This window comes from Camelina sativa, chromosome 6 (assembly GCF_000633955.1).
Source record: "Camelina sativa cultivar DH55 chromosome 6, Cs, whole genome shotgun sequence".
Taxonomy (NCBI): domain Eukaryota; kingdom Viridiplantae; phylum Streptophyta; class Magnoliopsida; order Brassicales; family Brassicaceae; genus Camelina; species Camelina sativa.
In genome coordinates, this window is record NC_025690.1 from 23,323,744 (window position 1) to 23,345,365 (window position 21,622).

Genomic DNA, 21,622 nt, shown 5'->3' on the forward strand with positions numbered 1-21,622 from the left:
GCCCGCTTCCGCAATCTCCCGCAACCGCAACCGCAACCGCAGCGTTTGAACCAGTCAGGCCCTAAAAATACAAACCAGAGAAGAATATGATTAAGAATTAGAACTCGTAATAATCATAAAATGTTCTGTTAGCTTGCTGCTGTAATATACAAGTACTGGATTAACATCTAGTACGGATTAACATTTTTTTTATTTATATTGTAATTTTTTTTATAAAATATAATATATGTGATTGTTTTTAAAAGTTTTTTTGGACAAAATATTATACAATAAAATTATATACTAAATATAATGACTTGAAAAAGACTCTTATTTTGTAAATTTTATATTGTTAATGATTCTAGATAAGTATCCGTGCTAAAACACTAGTTAAATTTTATTTTATACAAAATTTTGTATATTTTCTATTTTAAAATAAAATTTTAATATGTTGTATTAGTTTATGCACGTGAAGTTATTTCAACAATGTATATTCTACCTCATGACTTGAATGTCATTATAAGACATATTTTTGTGAATTTAATTTTTTAAAAGCGAGTTATTATATTACGAGTAATTTAATATATTGTTATACTTTTTGTTTTAATATATTTGGTTTTTTGAAATTCTTTCATATTAATATATTATAGTGACATATTATTGACATTGTTACAACAAACCAATTTTTTTAATATCAATTTTCAATATTTTAAAAATATTTCAAAAAAAATATTTAAATTTTATTATATTATATAAAATTATAAAATTCAAAAAAAAAGTATGAAATTAAATTTAAATATTAAAATTTTGACCCGTCACTCAGTAAAATTTGTAATTCAATAGATATTATTTTTAAAGAATAATATTAAAAAAAATTGAATATTTTATAGATTGAATCATTTATATTTGTCTTTAAAAATTCAACTTATGGTATATCCGGAAATAAAACTATTTTTTAATTATAATAAATAATATGATAATTTATTTGTTTTACAAAATAGACTCATATATAAAAATGAGAGGTGAATTATAATAATAATTAAAAAATTATTATGTGAAGTTAGATATCAAAGGATTTTATTTGATGAATAATTTAATGAAGGAAATTAATATGGAAAGTTAGATGATATCAAATGATTCTTTAGAATATTTTCTTTAATATTTTTAGAAACAATAAATCCAGACTATACAAATAATATAAAACTCAATCTATAATCTATTTGTAACCAACTTATTTAAATTATATAGTATGCAAAATATTGTTGTGTACTTCCGTTTTATTATATAGAGGATGTAGTAAAGTATACCCGGTATAACCGGTTCTTTACATAATGTCAATCTAAATAACTATCGGATACCGGATACAGGACCTGGCCCCAGACCCGATTAAATAACCCCTAAATTGAAATCGATTGCAATCCTAAATAAATCCTAAATTGAAATAAACCCTAAATTGAAATCGATTTAGTTTCATCTCCTCTTATGCAAATCATCATGGGTCCAAATAAAAAGAGAGGTAAAGAGTGGATCTCTCTCCCAAAATCTACATTTGACAAGCTGGACGATGCCCAAGAAGCTGGAGTGTCCGAATCAAAATCACAGAATTGTACTTTGATTTTGACAGTAGGAAACTCGTCTAAAGCGTTGGCGGTAAGAAGTTTGGGTTGGGTTTTGAATAAACTTTATCTCTTTCTGATTTGAATAAGCTCCTCTAAGTTTGTGTTTGATTCTCTACATTTTTTAAGTTTGTGGTTTAATTCATTTTGCAGGGGGCTGGACTTTGATGAAAGCGCTATGGTGTTTTCCCATTGAGAAGGAATTTAGTGAATGTTAGGGGATCAAGCCAGTGCACCAATATTGAACTAAAATATTTGTGAGGATTTGAGTTTTAATGAAAGTTATATACAAGATTTTGATGAATTTTAGTGAATTAGGTAAGTTGTGATGATTTGAGATTTGTTAATAAAATTATGTGCAATCTCACATAAAACCATGATTTACCTTAAAATTACTAAAAGAGTTCACAAACTTAAAAAAAAAAAAAGTCTTTTCAATAGTAATGGTGAATATGAATTTGCAAATTTTCAAATCATTAATTGTGACCTAACAACGTAATCGTGGGCCTATATGGGCTTGTCCATCATCTTCACCTCATATATCTTAACGCTAATCGTCTCATGTCTTTTAGCCTAGGATATAATTTTTAAAAAAAATTATCCACAAATTGTACAAACATTTGAATATCAGATGTGGGACACAGTCACACAAAAAAAGAGAAACGACCAAACTAAAAACAAGACTTGGATTGTGTGAACTGTCTCTCCTTCAAACACGTAACTACTGGTAAATGGTAATAAAACCCCACTGAGCTTATCTTTTGGCCTCGTGATCTTCGCCAATATTACCAAACGAACCATTAGACTTATGTTATTCTTTGTATATAAACACAAAGGGCAAATTGAGAAACCACATCCTCCATGGATGGTGCTACATGTGATTACTGATTATGTCCAGCCAAAACAAAACTAGCGATTTCTCCGCCTGACATATATCTCCCTGCCCCCTCACTCCTCCTATCATCACTTGCACTCTCCTGAGTCTCTTAAATCGGAATCGAACTTTTTCGAAGAAGTAGATGAAAGCGTCGATGAAGCTCCGGGAAGAGCAGAAGCCGATTCTGAAAGCTAAGGTCCCTTTGAGTCTTTTAGGATTACCGTTTCAATCAGGTATCGTCGCCGGTGAATCAAAGGAGCTCACTCTCAATCTCTCTACCTTCTTCGAATCTGGTCCATCTTTCAAAATCGCTTACCGTCCCAACGACACGTGGAACCCGTTCTCGGTTATCGTCAAAACCGGTACCGGATCTTTCGGTTCGCCGATCTCTAGCTCCATGCTCATGACCGCCGAGTTCAATCTCGTCGGAAAAGGTAATCCTAGCTTCATGCTTCACTTCAAACCTCGGTTCGGCGATTTCTCCATTAAAAAATCACACTCGTCCTCTTCCTCCTCATCTCTCTTCAAATCGATGAACGGATCTGTGTCGGAGGAGGATTCGTCTATTGATGTTCCGGCAGTTAACGGCGGCTACGCCGGAGCATATAAAAGAGTCACCGTTCTGCCTTCGGCATGTGCTGGAGATATCGCTGGATTGATCTCCGGTGTCGATGTCGCGGCGAGGACGTCTTTCCCGTTGAGAGGACGCGCCGTCGTGAATTTCCGATGGGGAATTAAGGTTCCGACGTTGATCAAGCATGGTTTTGGTTTTCATCCGACGGCTGAGATTTCGCTTAGGAGAATCCCTTTCTTGGTTATGAATAAAATCGCAATCGAACACGTGGACGGCTCGAATGCTGAACCAACGAATAAACCGGGTCAGGTTTCCGGTTCTGGTTTACCTGGAGGAAGTGCTGACGTGGCTGAGGCTTGTTTGGCTGTGAGACGGCATATGGAGGAGCTTCGAACGGAGAATTCACAGTTGAAGAGATCCGTGGATGATCTCCGGCAAGAGATAATAAATGTCCGGCCATTCCCGCCGGCGCCGATGGATTGCGGGAAGAGAAAGACGACTGATTATGGCGGGAAGAAAAATGTCGCTGCGGAGGAACTGAAGAAAGCTTGAAAGGACTTTGTGAATATATATATGTTTTTTGAATAATACTTATTTGTTATGATTATAGCAATATATATTGTTTCCATGCCTTTATATAATAAATATTGTTATGCTTACGGAAACAGATAATTAAAAACATAGTATAATATAATGATTGGTAATAGATTTGAACTAGTACATCAAAATGGTAACGAGTTTAATTTCTTACCAAAAACAAGTTCTAAGATATCCATCAAAAAAAGGATTACTTCTTAAAACAAAATAAAGTAATAATCTTACGAAAACAAAGTTCTAAGAAATCCATCAAAAAAGGGATTATTTTTTTAAACAAAATAAATAAAAAATGATCTTTGTCGTCGTTCTTATTTTTCGATTCTCACGAACCTCTCAACAACATTTCTTCGTACCTCCTGAAAGATTCAACCTTCTCCAGCAAGAACCTCTCATGGCACTTCGCGATGAACCTATCAGCCAAACGATTAATATCATCATCATCATCAACATCTCTCTCCTCAACAGTATGATCATCATCGATGTTGTTATACTCATCATCAACCCTCTCTTCTACCCACTCGAGGTAACGATCATGATTATGATAATCCTCATCTTGATAACCACGAAGAGAGAAAGAGAAAGGGTCGACAACGGTAGAGGATTCAAGGAAGAACCTGTTGCGATGGTTTTTTTTGGATGACTTTGTTGTTAGGTGAAACATCATCCTTAGTAACCTCTTCTTGTTGAGCTTAGATACGCCTTTCATAATGGATTTGGCACTTGATAGAGACTGTAAGATACGGTAAAGAGAGTCTTTAATGAGCTTCTTCTTTTTTGGTATATCTTTGATGATGTCTCTCTTTTTTGCTATATCGGTAATGAGATTTAGGAATAGAGTTTTGAGTTTGGCAGAGGTTGATGAAGAAGATGATGACCATTTCGGCTGCATGACTTAACCACGAGTTTAAAGACTCCTTTACTCGGTTATTTTTTGGTGTGCATTGATCAGCAATTTATAAAGCATTGTAAACCAGGATTGAGATCATATTATCTCATATCTCTTGTTTAGGCAATGAATATATTTGTCAATATTCTATAGTTTATTCATCTCGTGTATATGGGCAAGTGTAGATTGTAATCATTTTAATTGGAGAGCTTCTTCTGTCAAGTGTATATATTTGTTCCATTTTCTTAACATTTTATAGTCCCTATTACTTTACTTATACGGCATTCATACATTAGTTTGTTTATAAGGTAATTGATTGATATCTTCGTGGGATATATCTCAGGGTAAAGACTTATCAATTGGTCAAGCTACAATTTTACAGTAAGAATGATCCTGCATAATGGAACACTGGAAAAAAAATTAAAACAGAGAACTGAATTCAGTTGAACTTTCCAATCACATAAAACATTAGTGGATCCAGTATATACAATGTACTAAGATAGATACGTTTTGTTTCTGATTTATCAAAGATTAGTAATCAAATTCAAACCTTTAGCTTTATATAGTTCAATTTGGTATATTACTAAAAACCCAAGTAAATCCTAAACCTAAAAAGCATCACAAATCTACTATTTACTTTCTCCGGTTTGACTTCTTCTGCCTTCTAACTGAGGAAACTGGCTCATCTTTGACAGGCACTGGTAAGACGGTTCCTTCCCGTATACCATCCGAATCAGATGACATCTTCTTTACGGTTTTCTGGGCTTCAATGAAAAATGTAATATCTCTTATCTGTACAAGTCCATAATTAATCAGGTCAGGTCATACTACCACTCGTGAAATGTTAATAGCAAACCTCAATGAGTTATAGAAGCTTACCTGTTCTCCAAGATCAACTATCATCTCATCTTTTGATCCTAGCAATACAGCTCCCCTCTCTTCTATCTCCTTGGCCTTCTTCCGCCAAGTATCCTGCTCTTTTATAAGTTTTTTATTAACCTGAAACCCAAATATTAATAGTTTGCAGCGTAATCAGCTCATAGTCAATAATGGAATAATGATCGAAAAAGAGAACAAGGCAGAGAGATTCTTACCTCCGTGATACCAATTTTTTCCTCTTCACATTTTTCAATCTCTTTCTGAAGCTCATGCATCTTGTTCACAACAATCTGCTCAACTGCTTCGGCGATGTTAGCTTCCTGCTTGCTTCTCGCCTCAACAATGAGAGATTCATAGTACTGCAAAACCATCAATATACCATTAGGTGGCTACAACTTCATCCTCTATTAAGTTTGTTCATAAATAAGAAGAGAATGAAACAAACATCAGAAGAACCACTTGCCTGTCGCTGTCCCTTCAGTTGACTTGCAAGAAGGTCATTATACTCGCTTACAATCTGTTCCACAAAAAACTTAGTCAGATAATAAAATTTACAACCACTGAGACAAACTGATGCATTTTCCAGTAAAAAGATAAGACAAAGGGTGATTCGATATCGTACTGAATCAACTTTGCTGTTGTAGATGGCTCCGCTAATTCCTGTATCCTCACTACACTCACAGAGACCACACTCCCCTTCATGTGATAGACAACGGGTGTTCATCTCTACTGACTTTCCATCAATTCTTGAATGGTTTAACCGATGAACATAGCTATCACCAACATAATCCCAGATTTGTTGTGTTCGCAAATCAAGAGAATAGCAGTGATGCGTTTCTTTCCAGTGCCTGATTGAATGCCCTTCCTTGTATCTACAATTGAAAAACACAATCCACTGTGAATAAAATTTCCAACTATGAGAAGATACAGATGTGGCTATAATATCAGGTTATCTAAAATCTTATTGCACTGGAAACGCAAACTAAGCATTACCTTCCACAACCTAAGAAGCCACAGACAAGGCATGCCCAAACGTTCTCTGTTTTCCCACATATAGAACAGCTTAATATCTCATCTGGTTGTTGACACAATCGACAAACCTACAAACGAAAATGAGCATATGGTAAAACATGTAAGGTATTGTTAAAAATTAGATGAATCTGATTCATTTTACACCAAATATATGCAAAAGATTAAAGCTGCAGAGTATATAGCTAAGCAAACACTACAAATTAATGACCATCGTGAATGCAACACCAACCCACCATATAAACTGAAAATACACTGAAAGAGAGAACCACTGACCTGACAGGACAGATAAGTCCATTTAGAAGTGCAAGAACACTGAAACGAGTGATCACAAAGAGTGCTGACTATACCACTGGTGTCGGGATCTAGTCTCTCTACATGAGTCAAAGTCCAAATATTGCAACGTGAGTTAAAAAAAATACTTAAATAATACGCAGTAAAACAACATAGAAATCGTATTCTTTAGCACAACTCACCAAGACATATTGGGCAAGTAGGTAACTCTGTAAATCCAGCAGGTGCTTCTGCAGCAACCTCACCAAATTCCGTGTGTTCCACCGAAATCACATAAAGAATGTGGCAAACCTCAGCCTAAAACCCAATAAACGTTACTTTACACTACAATGAACACACAAAGAAAAGAAAAAACGATAATAAGCTCCATATTATATACCTCAGAAGGTGCAAATTTTTTCCCATTCAGATCACTGTGGAATCCATCTGCTGCAGATTGATCAGTAAGCGTGACAAGAACACTATATCGATCTTCCATTCCATCGTTCCTAATAATTCCCAAGAATCACCAAAATCAGACACGTACCAGCAACAATCAGAACCATAATCATACTAGTCCTCAAAAATCAAATCAAGCAATCGGAGAAATGGAGCGTTCGACGAACCTGATGAAGAGGATCTCGGAGACATTAGCGATGCGGGAATCGCAGAATCGGATGAAATCGAGGGAGGAAAAGTAATTGGGAACAGCGACGATGAAGAGAGTGGTGGATCGGGAGCTAAGGTTAGGGAGGGAGCTGTGAGAAGAGTTCCGGTAGAGATGGATCAGACCTTTGCGTTGGGTGATTTTGAGAGATGATGGTTGTATGAGTTTAAGAGGAGGCTGAGCTCTCTTCGATGCGTAGGTGAAACCTGTGTCTTCTTCTTCAATGGAGATTGGTCGCTCCAAGTCAACTGAATGAACTCTGAGGATGAACATCGCTACAAAGCGGGAAAGAGATCCACAACGAAAGCTACTCAGAGACAAGAAACGAGACGATGCTTCTTCTTCCTCTTCTTCTGGTTTTGGGATCTTTTACTTTTTTGGGTTTTTTTTTTTGCTTTTCATAACGGGCCTTTGGCGGCTTCATTGGCCCAATATTAACTTCGGCTTAATCGTCCGTTAACTTTTTGTTTTTAACTTTTTTTAAGTCTTTAAGAATCTTCATGGTCATCGATGGTAACGTTTTATTAGCTTATAAAGAAGAGCCCAGGAGAAGAACAGAGTCGATTCACCAAACAGAGGTTTTTGTTTGATGTAACTATATAAATCAATGTGATGTATGTAATTAATTTAATAGATCGGCTTACATCATTGCAACAAGTCTCATCGTCTATACTCATCCTATATATATATATATATATATATATATATGCACTTATGGACTTTGTTAGAAACATTCAGAAGATGTATATAGGCTTGATTCTCTTTGCATCTAGGCCTCCTCCAAAATGAAACAAAATAAAAACAAACTCTTAGTCGTCGCTCTTGTTTCCAATTCTCACAAACTCCTCGCCAGCATTTCTTGGAATCTTCTGTAAGATTCAACCTTCTCCAGCAAAAACTTCTCATGACACCTCGCGATGAACATATCTGCCAAATGATCAATATCATCATCACCAACATCTCCCTCCTCATTACTATGACCGCCATTAATGTTAATGTTCCCATCAACCCTCTCTTCTAGCCACTCGAGGTACTGAGACTCATGATTATCTTCTTCATCTTCATGACCATGAAGAGATAATGGGAAAGGTTCAGGGTCAGGGACTATATTGGAGGATCCGAAGAAGATGTTGTGTTGATTTATGGATGACTTTGTCGAATAAAACATCATCATGAACAACCTCTTCTTGTTGTGTTTAGATATCTCGATAAGAATGGATTTGGCTCTGGAGAGATACCGTAAAAGACGATAAAGAGAGTGCGTGATAAGGTTTAAGAATAGGGTTTTGAGTTTCATGGAGGGTGAAGAAGATGAAGACCTCTTGAGCTGCATGACTCAACGACAACTCTAGATAGAGAGACTATCTCACACTCTTCTTCTGTGTGCTTTAATCGTCAATACCTCGATTATGTATAAGGGATTTTGTTGACGTTTATAACCTTACAAGTCCCTGTTATTTACTTATATGAATCGGACATAATCGTTTGTCTTGAAAAGCTAATGTACACAATTCCTTTAACTTTGTTGCGTGGTTTTTAGAAGAAAATAAAGTTAAAGTCTTCTTTCTTCAAAAAATTTACTAAGGTACGTGTGAGTGAGGAGAATCTAGAGATGACACAATCGTCATAAAGAGTTGGTTTCAAAATTTAAACAACTTGCAACTGCCCCCTCCTTAATTTTTATATTAGGTCTTCCCAACAATTTGCATACTGCCAATTTGATAGACTAATAATCGCTATGAATGAAAATATATGTAATTTCTTGACATGAGGTAATAGAACGAAACCACCGTACCATATTATACTCCTTTTAACTCTAAGCTTCTTAATCCTTTTTTTTTTTTTTATGATAAAAAGATCTAAAAAGTTTTGATCTTTACATCATACAACTATGAGAAAGAAAACCAAGACAGCTATATATCGTACATAAAATCACAAGTTATTGTTTTACGTGTAGCTTTGGCATATCATATATAACGTGAATAAAATGAAGATTTATTGGCTAAAAAGAGTTAAAAGGGAGAAGCAGTTGGATTGATTCAATTCGTTGAAGAGTGGTTAACTTTTACTCCAAGGCAAATACTACTATTGTCTAGAGACTAAAATCATTTAATTTACACATCACCACTTATTTTAAACCTCAATCATTTGAACATGCATCCATCACCAATGATGTGCTTAAACTTAAAAGTGTTGAAGTAGTAGTTCAATTCAATACAACTCTTTCATGTAACTGAGTTCATCATATGATCGAGTTATTAGTTTTTTTTTTCTTTTTGTTTGGCTCGATTCGAATTAATACGTATATAAGACATATTTTTTCTTCTTCATATAAACTACTTATAAAGTAAGAAGAGAAAGCCTTATCTGGGCTTTGAGTTCGGCCCATAATGAAGATAGGAAAGGCCCATATATACAAAAACCCTCAATGCTGTTGCTGTTGAGCTGTCATCATTCTTATCCACAGACCACAGAGAGAGGAGACGACGGTTCGAGTTCGAGTAGCAGCAGTAAGAGCCTAGGTGCCTACTGCCTAAGTGTGTGTGGGGGTGAGAATGACGTGCAGATAAAAGCGCGTGTGATTAGTTAGAATGCGAGAAAATCCGAATCCCATCTTCAACGGGGCTAAAGAAGATCCATCGGCCAATGGACGGCTTTGGTTTATAGGATCATGGTCAGTGGTATGGGTATGGTAAGTGTGTGCTACTCACTTACTCTGCCAAAACCCAAAAACTCTCTTTTCTTCTATCTTTAGATCTCTCTCTCTCTCTCTCTCTCTCTCTCTGTGATCACTTTTATAAAAGAGTCTCCTCAGTGGTGGGTGTTTCTCTGATCTCTGTGTTATATCCTCTGTTTCCTCCTACTCTGTGTTTGTTAGAGATAAGTGATTCTTTTTAAAAGTAGATGTAGATTGATTGAAAGAAACTCAAGAAGACAAAAGAGTTCCTTTGTCTAAGTACCCAAGAAAGAAAGAAACCATATTTATTCATCTGGTTCGTGTGTCAGAGATTCTGATAACACATAGGTTAGTAGTATTCATACAGCTTTGCATTATTGTTAAGTTTGATTGTTCTTGTTTACTTGTACTTAATGAGATTGGTAACAGACTTACCAAACCAGGTTTTCTTTGTTGTTGTCTTATTTGATTGCTCTCATGCAATGAAATTTCATGGATATATTGAGATTGAAATCAAGTGAAAGATTTTAGGCTTCTGTATATTTCAGTTTGTTGCTAGTTTAGGTTTGGAACAGTTTGGTAAGAAATGCAATTGTTGTTATATGTTGAACGAGAAAGAAAGGAATCTTGTGTTCATGTTCTTGTGTAATGTTAACCTGATTGATTCTTTGTTTAATCTGGATATAGATGGAAAACGACATAGTGATTGTGTTCGAATTAAAGAGCTGGTTTAAAATGTTGTGCTTGCAGTTCTAGATTGTGTAGTAGCTTTTGGGGTTCATAGACTATGAGAAGAGGTAGAGGGAAAGGGAAGAAGCAGAATGCATCTGCTCGGGAAGATCGTGGGAGCGGTGAAGAAGAGAAGATTCCAGCTTACAGGAGAAGAGGAAGGCCACAGAAGCCGATGAAAGATGACTTCGAAGAAGAGGAGGAAGAAGAAGAAGAAGTTGAAGAGATGGTGGTAGAGAAGATAGAAGATGATGAAGAAGAAGAAACTGATGATGGTTCTGTAACGAGTAAAGATTTGAAGAAGGAGAAAAGGAGGAAGATATCTAATGGAGGCAATACAGATGTAACTGAAGAAGAGAATGGGTTAGGATCAAAGTCAAGCACTGATGATTCCATGAAATCTACTACGTCTATTGGCTTTAGACAAAATGGAAGCCGGAGAAAAAGCAAACCGAGACGAGCTGCTGAAGCTGTTGTAGAATGTAATGGAGTTTGAGAAACCTTCTTGTGAACAGACTTCACGAGACCAGGATGACAAATTAACTTCAAGAAACCTTCTTCTTCCTTCTTGTTGTTTTTGCTTTTCTTACAAGTTATTTTGAAGTTGACAACTTTAGGATCGGATCTCCTTTGGTGAATTATGAGTCAAAAGCATCAATTTGCATTCTCTCTTTAAATTTTTCTTCTCTCTTTGTCTGTTTGGTTTATGACATTTGTGTGTCCAAGGATGATCCTGTAACACATGAATTTGGAAGAGAGAGAGAGAGAGAGAGAGAGAGAGAGAGAGAGAGAGAGAGAGAGATCCTCTCTAATCTTGTATCTTCAAATTTCACATGATTGTGAAGATGCTATAATTGTAAAATTGTGTACGTCAGTTAGGCAAAATATTACAGTGAAGCCGTTAAGGGAAGAGAGGTGAGAGCTGAGAGTTGAGAGGTGAGAGGTGAGAGCTGAGAGGTGAAAAGTGACAAGAGTGTTATTATAGTACTTCAAAGGTTGGTCAAATTATATGATTATTAGATTTGACTTTTGGTATTAAAACTTTAGATTAATAAACTATAAATAGTTTTCATTGAAAAATGGCAAAATCTATTAATCATATAGTATTTCTAAAGAAATTTAAACCCAGGTCCAAATATAACCCAAGTTTTCCCCCACTTTCATGCAACTAATTAATAGAATAATAATAAGAAGAAGAATTTTTCTAACAAGTATGTGTTCGTCATATTTGACGGCATAAACATAAATCATCATAGTTTCTCAAAATGTCTTTGTTATTCAGATAGAGCCTAGACGTTTTGATGACGTAATTGTAAAAACTAGTCAGGCAGGCTTAGGGAGATCAGGTCTTTAGTTTCAGGGTCTAACCAATGCAGCCAAACAAGTGGAAACCACTTTCACTAAATAAAGCTAAGCAAAAAGAACAAATCAAACCTAAACCTATATAATATTACTATATATTAGTAGATTACAGTTTACACAGACTCTGATGGATGGATGATGTCTATGACTACGATTGAACTTTTCATACTTTTTATTATAACGAAAATCAAGAAAGATCTTACTTTGGATATTGTAAGTTTAAAAAATAAAAAATAAAACCCAAAATAAAGCTAAAAATTTGGCTTTAATTTGCAGAAAACAACAAACAAATTGAACGCCAAAATGATAATAGTAAAAACATTTTGGTTATGTAATTCGCTCATAAACAAACACATGAGAAAGAGGTTTAACAAACAAAAATAGAGTACTGAATTCATTTATAGGGTTGCTTGCACATCTGCCGACACCAACTAGTTCCCTTGAAGTGTCACATCTTTTGTTGTGTTCCAAAAACTGTACTGCTCACATTTCAGTCTTTAATATTTTAACATTTTTTTCAATCATTATAAATTTTAAAATTCACTAGTATTCTTCTTTTATCATGTTCGTTGCTCTTTAACTACTACAGTGTAGCAACCATCTATTTATAGAACTCTGAACTCCTCGGCAGTTTCCTTTTGGTTCCCAATGCTGAGAGTATAGAATCTATGGGAAGATAGTATTTTTAAACTAACACGTTTCTGTTATTTTAAGTACAAAGCAATATCAGATTATCAAAATTTGTAAAGTTGGATGTCCTATGCATGAGCCTGAAAATATTGCTCCCTGGTGGCATGCATATAATATATGCTTTCAAAATATACTAAAACTAAATTTACTACATCACACATGACCCAAAAAACCTTACATCACACATGACCCGTCACCATCACGGTTTATTATGGATATCCAAACATTAAAGAGTACCACCCAACTAGGACTCTTTACAAAACACATAAAATCCAAAATTTTATACCTAAAATCCCTTGGACAAGATCAATAAAAGTTTAGGGTTTTTTTCTTTCAATAAACGCAATAGAAGATTTCTAATAGTCACGGGTTGAAGTTATCCAAACCGGTACAAAAGAGTCTACGAATAAAAGTATCTATGAAGAAAAATAACAAACTATGCAAATGGGTTAAACATGGTTACACATATGTCTATAAATTGGTGGATATTTTTTACGAGGATTCTACAATTTCTCGTAAACGAGTGTGACTCCAACTGATTGTAGGCAAGATACACAAAAAACATACAATGTTCTTAAGCGATTTTTAAAACAGGATTGGACAAAAAATTTACTTGTTTCTGCATAAATATGTATGGATTTTGTTTGGCTAATGACGATCGTTTTTATCATATATAGCAGATATATTGACTATTTTTTTTGTAAGTGATTCCATTTTATCATAACATAAACCTCCATCATGGGTTAGTCGATTGTATATATGAAGTACTTGGTGATAATTTGATATATTCGAGATAAACAAAGTTGGTGGTGAGTTTTTCCTTTTTAATCTTCCAAAAGAAAATGTTGATATTACAACAGCTGGTTGTGGTGCTGCGAAACAAAAAAAGTTTAGTTTTGAAAGTTTATACTAGCATTAGTCAATCAATCCAAGCTATATACGAAGAAGAATCTTTTCTTATCTTGGGACCTGAGGGCTGAGGCTGCTTATATATAAGGCAATTACATATTATTATATTCTATGTTACAAAAACTATGATTGTCATGAGGCTTCTGGATCTTAGAGTTTATCTTGAGATCTTAATTAGAGTTTCTCTTGAGATCTTAGAGTTTCGTACATCGATTATGGAAGTTAACATTCCATCCTTTAGTATCTTAACAAGCTTTACATATTTTAACGCCAGAAACCATACATTTGGTGTTGATCTCCTTACTCATCATAACGACGATATCAATATAACGTAATTGGACAAATTTGGAATATCTACCTAAACAAAATTGTGTTTTTTTTTGGGTTAGTATCGAGAAAAAAATAGCTTAAAAAACTCGAGGTATGAAAGCATGGTTCTTTTGCATGACTGATCATGTTTATAACAACTAAAAGTATTGTTTAAGCTATTTAAAAACTTGAACTGATTTTATAACTGCTTTTGTCATAATCATCTCGACTGACGCCATCTAGATGAATGCCAAGTCCAATTTTTCTTATAAATAGGGTTTAAGAATTCATAATTTTCACATGACAAAATAAAATTGTATTTACATTTGTATATATCTTTGAAATCTATTAAAGAACAGTTCCTTTGTTGACAAAAAAAAACAGTTCCTTCATATTTGAATATAAGAAAATCTCTCATATTTCATTTCAAATAAGAGTACTATCAAATATGCATGTATTTAATATTAATGAGTTCATTTTATAATTGTAAAGTTTTTAACTTCATATAAGATTTTCAGTTCAAAATAACCAATTCAAATATTCATATTTGCTAGACAACACAAAGTATCATCTCCATTTATTGCCAACCTCATAATGCCAATGGTGGACCAAAAGAAAAAACATTGCATTTATTTATTCTCTTGACATAAGAAAAAATGCAATAACTTGTCAAATAATTGCTAGAAAACCCCTCTATATAAAAAGTTATAAAATGTGAACAGTATAAAGTANGTTCCCAATGCTGAGAGTATAGAATCTATGGGAAGATAGTATTTTTAAACTAACACGTTTCTGTTATTTTAAGTACAAAGCAATATCAGATTATCAAAATTTGTAAAGTTGGATGTCCTATGCATGAGCCTGAAAATATTGCTCCCTGGTGGCATGCATATAATATATGCTTTCAAAATATACTAAAACTAAATTTACTACATCACACATGACCCAAAAAACCTTACATCACACATGACCCGTCACCATCACGGTTTATTATGGATATCCAAACATTAAAGAGTACCACCCAACTAGGACTCTTTACAAAACACATAAAATCCAAAATTTTATACCTAAAATCCCTTGGACAAGATCAATAAAAGTTTAGGGTTTTTTTCTTTCAATAAACGCAATAGAAGATTTCTAATAGTCACGGGTTGAAGTTATCCAAACCGGTACAAAAGAGTCTACGAATAAAAGTATCTATGAAGAAAAATAACAAACTATGCAAATGGGTTAAACATGGTTACACATATGTCTATAAATTGGTGGATATTTTTTACGAGGATTCTACAATTTCTCGTAAACGAGTGTGACTCCAACTGATTGTAGGCAAGATACACAAAAAACATACAATGTTCTTAAGCGATTTTTAAAACAGGATTGGACAAAAAATTTACTTGTTTCTGCATAAATATGTATGGATTTTGTTTGGCTAATGACGATCGTTTTTATCATATATAGCAGATATATTGACTATTTTTTTTGTAAGTGATTCCATTTTATCATAACATAAACCTCCATCATGGGTTAGTCGATTGTATATATGAAGTACTTGGTGATAATTTGATATATTCGAGATAAACAAAGTTGGTGGTGAGTTTTTCCTTTTTAATCTTCCAAAAGAAAATGTTGATATTACAACAGCTGGTTGTGGTGCTGCGAAACAAAAAAAGTTTAGTTTTGAAAGTTTATACTAGCATTAGTCAATCAATCCAAGCTATATACGAAGAAGAATCTTTTCTTATCTTGGGACCTGAGGGCTGAGGCTGCTTATATATAAGGCAATTACATATTATTATATTCTATGTTACAAAAACTATGATTGTCATGAGGCTTCTGGATCTTAGAGTTTATCTTGAGATCTTAATTAGAGTTTCTCTTGAGATCTTAGAGTTTCGTACATCGATTATGGAAGTTAACATTCCATCCTTTAGTATCTTAACAAGCTTTACATATTTTAACGCCAGAAACCATACATTTGGTGTTGATCTCCTTACTCATCATAACGACGATATCAATATAACGTAATTGGACAAATTTGGAATATCTACCTAAACAAAATTGTGTTTTTTTTTGGGTTAGTATCGAGAAAAAAATAGCTTAAAAAACTCGAGGTATGAAAGCATGGTTCTTTTGCATGACTGATCATGTTTATAACAACTAAAAGTATTGTTTAAGCTATTTAAAAACTTGAACTGATTTTATAACTGCTTTTGTCATAATCATCTCGACTGACGCCATCTAGATGAATGCCAAGTCCAATTTTTCTTATAAATAGGGTTTAAGAATTCATAATTTTCACATGACAAAATAAAATTGTATTTACATTTGTATATATCTTTGAAATCTATTAAAGAACAGTTCCTTTGTTGACAAAAAAAAACAGTTCCTTCATATTTGAATATAAGAAAATCTCTCATATTTCATTTCAAATAAGAGTACTATCAAATATGCATGTATTTAATATTAATGAGTTCATTTTATAATTGTAAAGTTTTTAACTTCATATAAGATTTTCAGTTCAAAATAACCAATTCAAATATTCATATTTGCTAGACAACACAAAGTATCATCTCCATTTATTGCCAACCTCATAATGCCAATGGTGGACCAAAAGAAAAAACATTGCATTTATTTATTCTCTTGACATAAGAAAAAATGCAATAACTTGTCAAATAATTGCTAGAAAACCCCTCTATATAAAAAGTTATAAAATGTGAACAGTATAAAGTAAAAAATAAAAAGAAGAAGTATGTGTATATGAAAGACCTCTCCAATGTTCACTTGCTCCAGTTTCTCCAAGTTTAGAAAATTGCTACAAACTCTCTCTCTCTTTCTCTCGTTTTGCTATGTGGTAATAAACAGACAACAGTTTTTGTTTGTCCGTACCANTGCTCCCTGGTGGCATGCATATAATATATGCTTTCAAAATATACTAAAACTAAATTTACTACATCACACATGACCCAAAAAACCTTACATCACACATGACCCGTCACCATCACGGTTTATTATGGATATCCAAACATTAAAGAGTACCACCCAACTAGGACTCTTTACAAAACACATAAAATCCAAAATTTTATACCTAAAATCCCTTGGACAAGATCAATAAAAGTTTAGGGTTTTTTTCTTTCAATAAACGCAATAGAAGATTTCTAATAGTCACGGGTTGAAGTTATCCAAACCGGTACAAAAGAGTCTACGAATAAAAGTATCTATGAAGAAAAATAACAAACTATGCAAATGGGTTAAACATGGTTACACATATGTCTATAAATTGGTGGATATTTTTTACGAGGATTCTACAATTTCTCGTAAACGAGTGTGACTCCAACTGATTGTAGGCAAGATACACAAAAAACATACAATGTTCTTAAGCGATTTTTAAAACAGGATTGGACAAAAAATTTACTTGTTTCTGCATAAATATGTATGGATTTTGTTTGGCTAATGACGATCGTTTTTATCATATATAGCAGATATATTGACTATTTTTTTTGTAAGTGATTCCATTTTATCATAACATAAACCTCCATCATGGGTTAGTCGATTGTATATATGAAGTACTTGGTGATAATTTGATATATTCGAGATAAACAAAGTTGGTGGTGAGTTTTTCCTTTTTAATCTTCCAAAAGAAAATGTTGATATTACAACAGCTGGTTGTGGTGCTGCGAAACAAAAAAAGTTTAGTTTTGAAAGTTTATACTAGCATTAGTCAATCAATCCAAGCTATATACGAAGAAGAATCTTTTCTTATCTTGGGACCTGAGGGCTGAGGCTGCTTATATATAAGGCAATTACATATTATTATATTCTATGTTACAAAAACTATGATTGTCATGAGGCTTCTGGATCTTAGAGTTTATCTTGAGATCTTAATTAGAGTTTCTCTTGAGATCTTAGAGTTTCGTACATCGATTATGGAAGTTAACATTCCATCCTTTAGTATCTTAACAAGCTTTACATATTTTAACGCCAGAAACCATACATTTGGTGTTGATCTCCTTACTCATCATAACGACGATATCAATATAACGTAATTGGACAAATTTGGAATATCTACCTAAACAAAATTGTGTTTTTTTTTGGGTTAGTATCGAGAAAAAAATAGCTTAAAAAACTCGAGGTATGAAAGCATGGTTCTTTTGCATGACTGATCATGTTTATAACAACTAAAAGTATTGTTTAAGCTATTTAAAAACTTGAACTGATTTTATAACTGCTTTTGTCATAATCATCTCGACTGACGCCATCTAGATGAATGCCAAGTCCAATTTTTCTTATAAATAGGGTTTAAGAATTCATAATTTTCACATGACAAAATAAAATTGTATTTACATTTGTATATATCTTTGAAATCTATTAAAGAACAGTTCCTTTGTTGACAAAAAAAAACAGTTCCTTCATATTTGAATATAAGAAAATCTCTCATATTTCATTTCAAATAAGAGTACTATCAAATATGCATGTATTTAATATTAATGAGTTCATTTTATAATTGTAAAGTTTTTAACTTCATATAAGATTTTCAGTTCAAAATAACCAATTCAAATATTCATATTTGCTAGACAACACAAAGTATCATCTCCATTTATTGCCAACCTCATAATGCCAATGGTGGACCAAAAGAAAAAACATTGCATTTATTTATTCTCTTGACATAAGAAAAAATGCAATAACTTGTCAAATAATTGCTAGAAAACCCCTCTATATAAAAAGTTATAAAATGTGAACAGTATAAAGTAAAAAATAAAAAGAAGAAGTATGTGTATATGAAAGACCTCTCCAATGTTCACTTGCTCCAGTTTCTCCAAGTTTAGAAAATTGCTACAAACTCTCTCTCTCTTTCTCTCGTTTTGCTATGTGGTAATAAACAGACAACAGTTTTTGTTTGTCCGTACCATTTTACTTACTCTCACACTGTCTTTGTCTCTTACTACTCTCGTCTCTTTTTTTTCCCTTCTGTTGTGTTTATATCTTTCTTTTTTCTCTAAACCCAAAACAGTCAAAATCAGGGAAGCCAAAATTTTCTTTGCTTTCTTCTCCTTTCGTCCTTTCTTTAAAACCAAAGACAGTTAGGTTTGAGAGAGAGAGAGAGAGAGAATGAAGAGTAAAAGCCTTTTTGTCTGAGTAAGAGGAAACCAAAAGAAAAATGGAGATGGGTTCCAACTCGGGTCCGGGTTTAGGTCCGGGTCAGGCAGAGTCCGGTGGTTCCTCCACTGAGTCATCCTCTTTCAGTGGAGGGCTCATGTTTGGCCAGAAGATCTACTTCGAGGACGGTGGACGTGGATCCGGGTCTTCTTCCTCTGGTGGTGGGTCAAACAGACGTGTCCGTGGAGGAGGGTCAGGCCAGTCGGGTCAGATACCAAGGTGCCAAGTGGAAGGTTGTGGAACGGATCTAACCAACGCAAAAGGTTATTACTCGAGGCACAGAGTTTGTGGAATGCACTCTAAAACACCCAAAGTCATTGTTGGTGGTCTCGAACAGAGGTTTTGTCAACAGTGCAGCAGGTTCTTATTATCCCAATTCTACCCTTTAGTACTATCGTTTATTTACATGTTTTGCCATTGCCGGAGATATTAGAGTCCGGCCAAGGCTTTCCTTGTTCCACTGTTGTGAATCAAATCTAAAGGCTTTAGCTTTTTGTGATTGTCAGTGTCATATGCTTTTTTGGCTTTAACGTCTTTTTATTTTCATTTTTTGAACTTTACAGCTTCGTTTTGTAACCTGGTCTTGTGTTTTGTTGGACTCGTTGGGCTTATTTTTGGGAATATGTTTACGTGTACTTCTGGATGCTTCTTTTTATTTTTATTTTTGATTTTTGTCTTTCTAAATAATCTCATCCAAAGGGATATGAAATGAATGGACAAGAAGAAACCCATTGCCCTCATTTTTGCTTCTTTAGGTCATCTCATTATTGAGGGGGACAAAACTAATGTACCATTGCATCATTGACGTTATCATTGAGGAACTCTGTTACAAGTTTGTGGTTTATAGATTCTAATTCAAACTGATGACGAAAGCTTATAATGACTTAAATAAAGTATAGAACCGGCCGTGTTTAACGGACGTGGAGAGGTCTTGTGTTTGGATTGTTCTGTTATGTTGCTTTTCTTTGAAGTTAACTAGATCTGAATCAATCTCACTCAGGTTTCATCAGCTTCCTGAGTTTGACCTAGAGAAAAGGAGTTGTCGTAGGAGACTCGCTGGCCATAATGAGCGACGGAGGAAGCCACAGCCTGCGTCTCTCTCTGTGCTGTCTTCTCGTTACGGGAGGATTGCACCATCACTTTACGGTTAGATATTTTTTTAGCTTGACACAAGACCAATACAAGTGATTATTTATCTTTATAATGAGATGTATATGCTGGCATGTTATGGGACAGGGAACGCTGATGCTGGAATGAATGGAAGCTTTCTTGGGAACCAAGAAATGGGATGGACAAGTACAAGAACATTGGATACAAGAGTGATTAGACGTCCTGTGTCAGCACCGTCGTGGCAGATCAATCCGATGAATGTATTTAGCCAAGGTTCAGTTGGTGGAGGAGGGTCAAGCTTCTCATCTCCAGAGATTAGGGACACTAAACTAGAGAGCTACAAGGGAATGGGCGACTCAAACTGTGCTCTCTCTCTTCTGTCAAATCCACATCAGCCACAGGACAACAACAACAACAACACATGGCGAGCTTCTTCAGGTTTTTGCCCGATGACAGTTACAATGGCTCAGCCACCACCTGCACCTAGCCAGCATCAGTATCTAAACCCGCCTTGGGTATTCAAGGATGATGACAATGACATGTCACCTGTTTTGAATTTAGGTCGGTTCACCGAGCCAGATAATTGTCAGATAAGCAATGGCACGACGACAATAGGTGATCAGTTCGAGTTATCTGATCACCATCATCAAAGTAGGAGACAGTACATAGAAGATGAGAACACAAGGGCTTATGACTCTTCTTCTCACCATAATAACTGGTCTCTCTGACTTGTCTTTTGCATCAGAGAATCTTCTTACCAATGTTACCATGAACGATCCTGCTCTATCTTATCTTTTGCTCTTCTGTTATCTGCTATTAATAAACCAGACAATTGTTGCCTAAGAATGGCCTTTTGATTTTTATGCTACATGTTTTGTTTGTTCCATCTCCATGAAATCTCTTAACTTAGGAAACAAGACAGAGCATCACAATTATTAAGATTTTCTTCATCACATCAGGGTTTCATATATTGAATCTATAAAAATCATCCTATGAATCAAAGCAGGAGACAATATTACCTCTTTCTTTAGCCATAGCCTCATCAGCTTTGCTCAAACTCAACAATCTTAAACGCTAAATTAGACTCAGAGACCTATTGATTAACAAAGTGAACTTCCTTTTTCCCCAAAACCCTAATGACTCACCTTCATAGAGTCGTCCTTTATAGACTTAGCACCCGCGTTTCCAAATGAAACCTCACATTCTAATCAAAACTTGAACTATAGACATACACCAGAAGACGACTGAGCTATGATTCCAAGTTTTGATCAGAATGTAATTTGATCTGAAAAAAAAAAAAAAAAA

At 34.4% G+C, this 21,622-nt stretch overlaps 5 protein-coding genes across 7 annotated transcripts; 3 read left to right on the forward strand and 2 right to left on the reverse strand.

The window, feature by feature from the left end:
• On the forward strand, nt 2,389–3,678 carry LOC104793133. The gene has a single exon (XM_010519424.1). The coding sequence runs from the start codon at nt 2,615–2,617 to the stop codon at nt 3,596–3,598; it is 984 nt and encodes a 327-aa protein (XP_010517726.1). The 5' UTR covers nt 2,389–2,614; the 3' UTR covers nt 3,599–3,678.
• On the reverse strand, nt 4,968–7,732 carry LOC104793135 (BRCA1-associated protein-like). Its single transcript, XM_010519426.2, has 10 exons — nt 7,337–7,732; nt 7,111–7,219; nt 6,914–7,028; nt 6,714–6,811; nt 6,402–6,508; nt 6,031–6,280; nt 5,872–5,925; nt 5,624–5,767; nt 5,409–5,528; nt 4,968–5,321 (listed from the first exon to the last, which is right to left on the reverse strand). Exons 1-10 carry the CDS (start codon nt 7,648–7,650, stop codon nt 5,163–5,165), a joined length of 1,470 nt encoding a protein of 489 aa, XP_010517728.1. The 5' UTR covers nt 7,651–7,732; the 3' UTR covers nt 4,968–5,162.
• On the reverse strand, nt 7,989–8,866 carry LOC104793137. The gene has a single exon (XM_010519428.2). It carries the CDS (start codon nt 8,708–8,710, stop codon nt 8,213–8,215), a length of 498 nt encoding a protein of 165 aa, XP_010517730.1. The 5' UTR covers nt 8,711–8,866; the 3' UTR covers nt 7,989–8,212.
• On the forward strand, nt 9,836–11,462 carry LOC104793138 (protein pxr1-like). 3 transcript variants are annotated; one of them, XM_010519429.2, is made up of 2 exons: nt 9,836–10,069; nt 10,805–11,462. In XM_010519429.2, the coding sequence occupies exon 2, from the start codon at nt 10,842–10,844 to the stop codon at nt 11,277–11,279; it is 438 nt and encodes a 145-aa protein (XP_010517731.1). In that variant the 5' UTR covers nt 9,836–10,069; nt 10,805–10,841; the 3' UTR covers nt 11,280–11,462. The 3 variants fall into 3 exon arrangements, with proteins under 3 accessions (XP_010517731.1, XP_010517732.1, XP_010517733.1); XM_010519430.2 differs by lacking the exon at nt 9,836–10,069 and adding an exon at nt 10,076–10,402; XM_010519431.2 differs by lacking the exon at nt 9,836–10,069 and adding an exon at nt 10,076–10,194.
• On the forward strand, nt 18,844–21,203 carry LOC104793140 (squamosa promoter-binding-like protein 9). The gene is made up of 3 exons (XM_010519432.2): nt 18,844–19,567; nt 20,208–20,353; nt 20,444–21,203. The coding sequence occupies exons 1-3, from the start codon at nt 19,209–19,211 to the stop codon at nt 21,043–21,045; spliced, it is 1,107 nt and encodes a 368-aa protein (XP_010517734.1). The 5' UTR covers nt 18,844–19,208; the 3' UTR covers nt 21,046–21,203.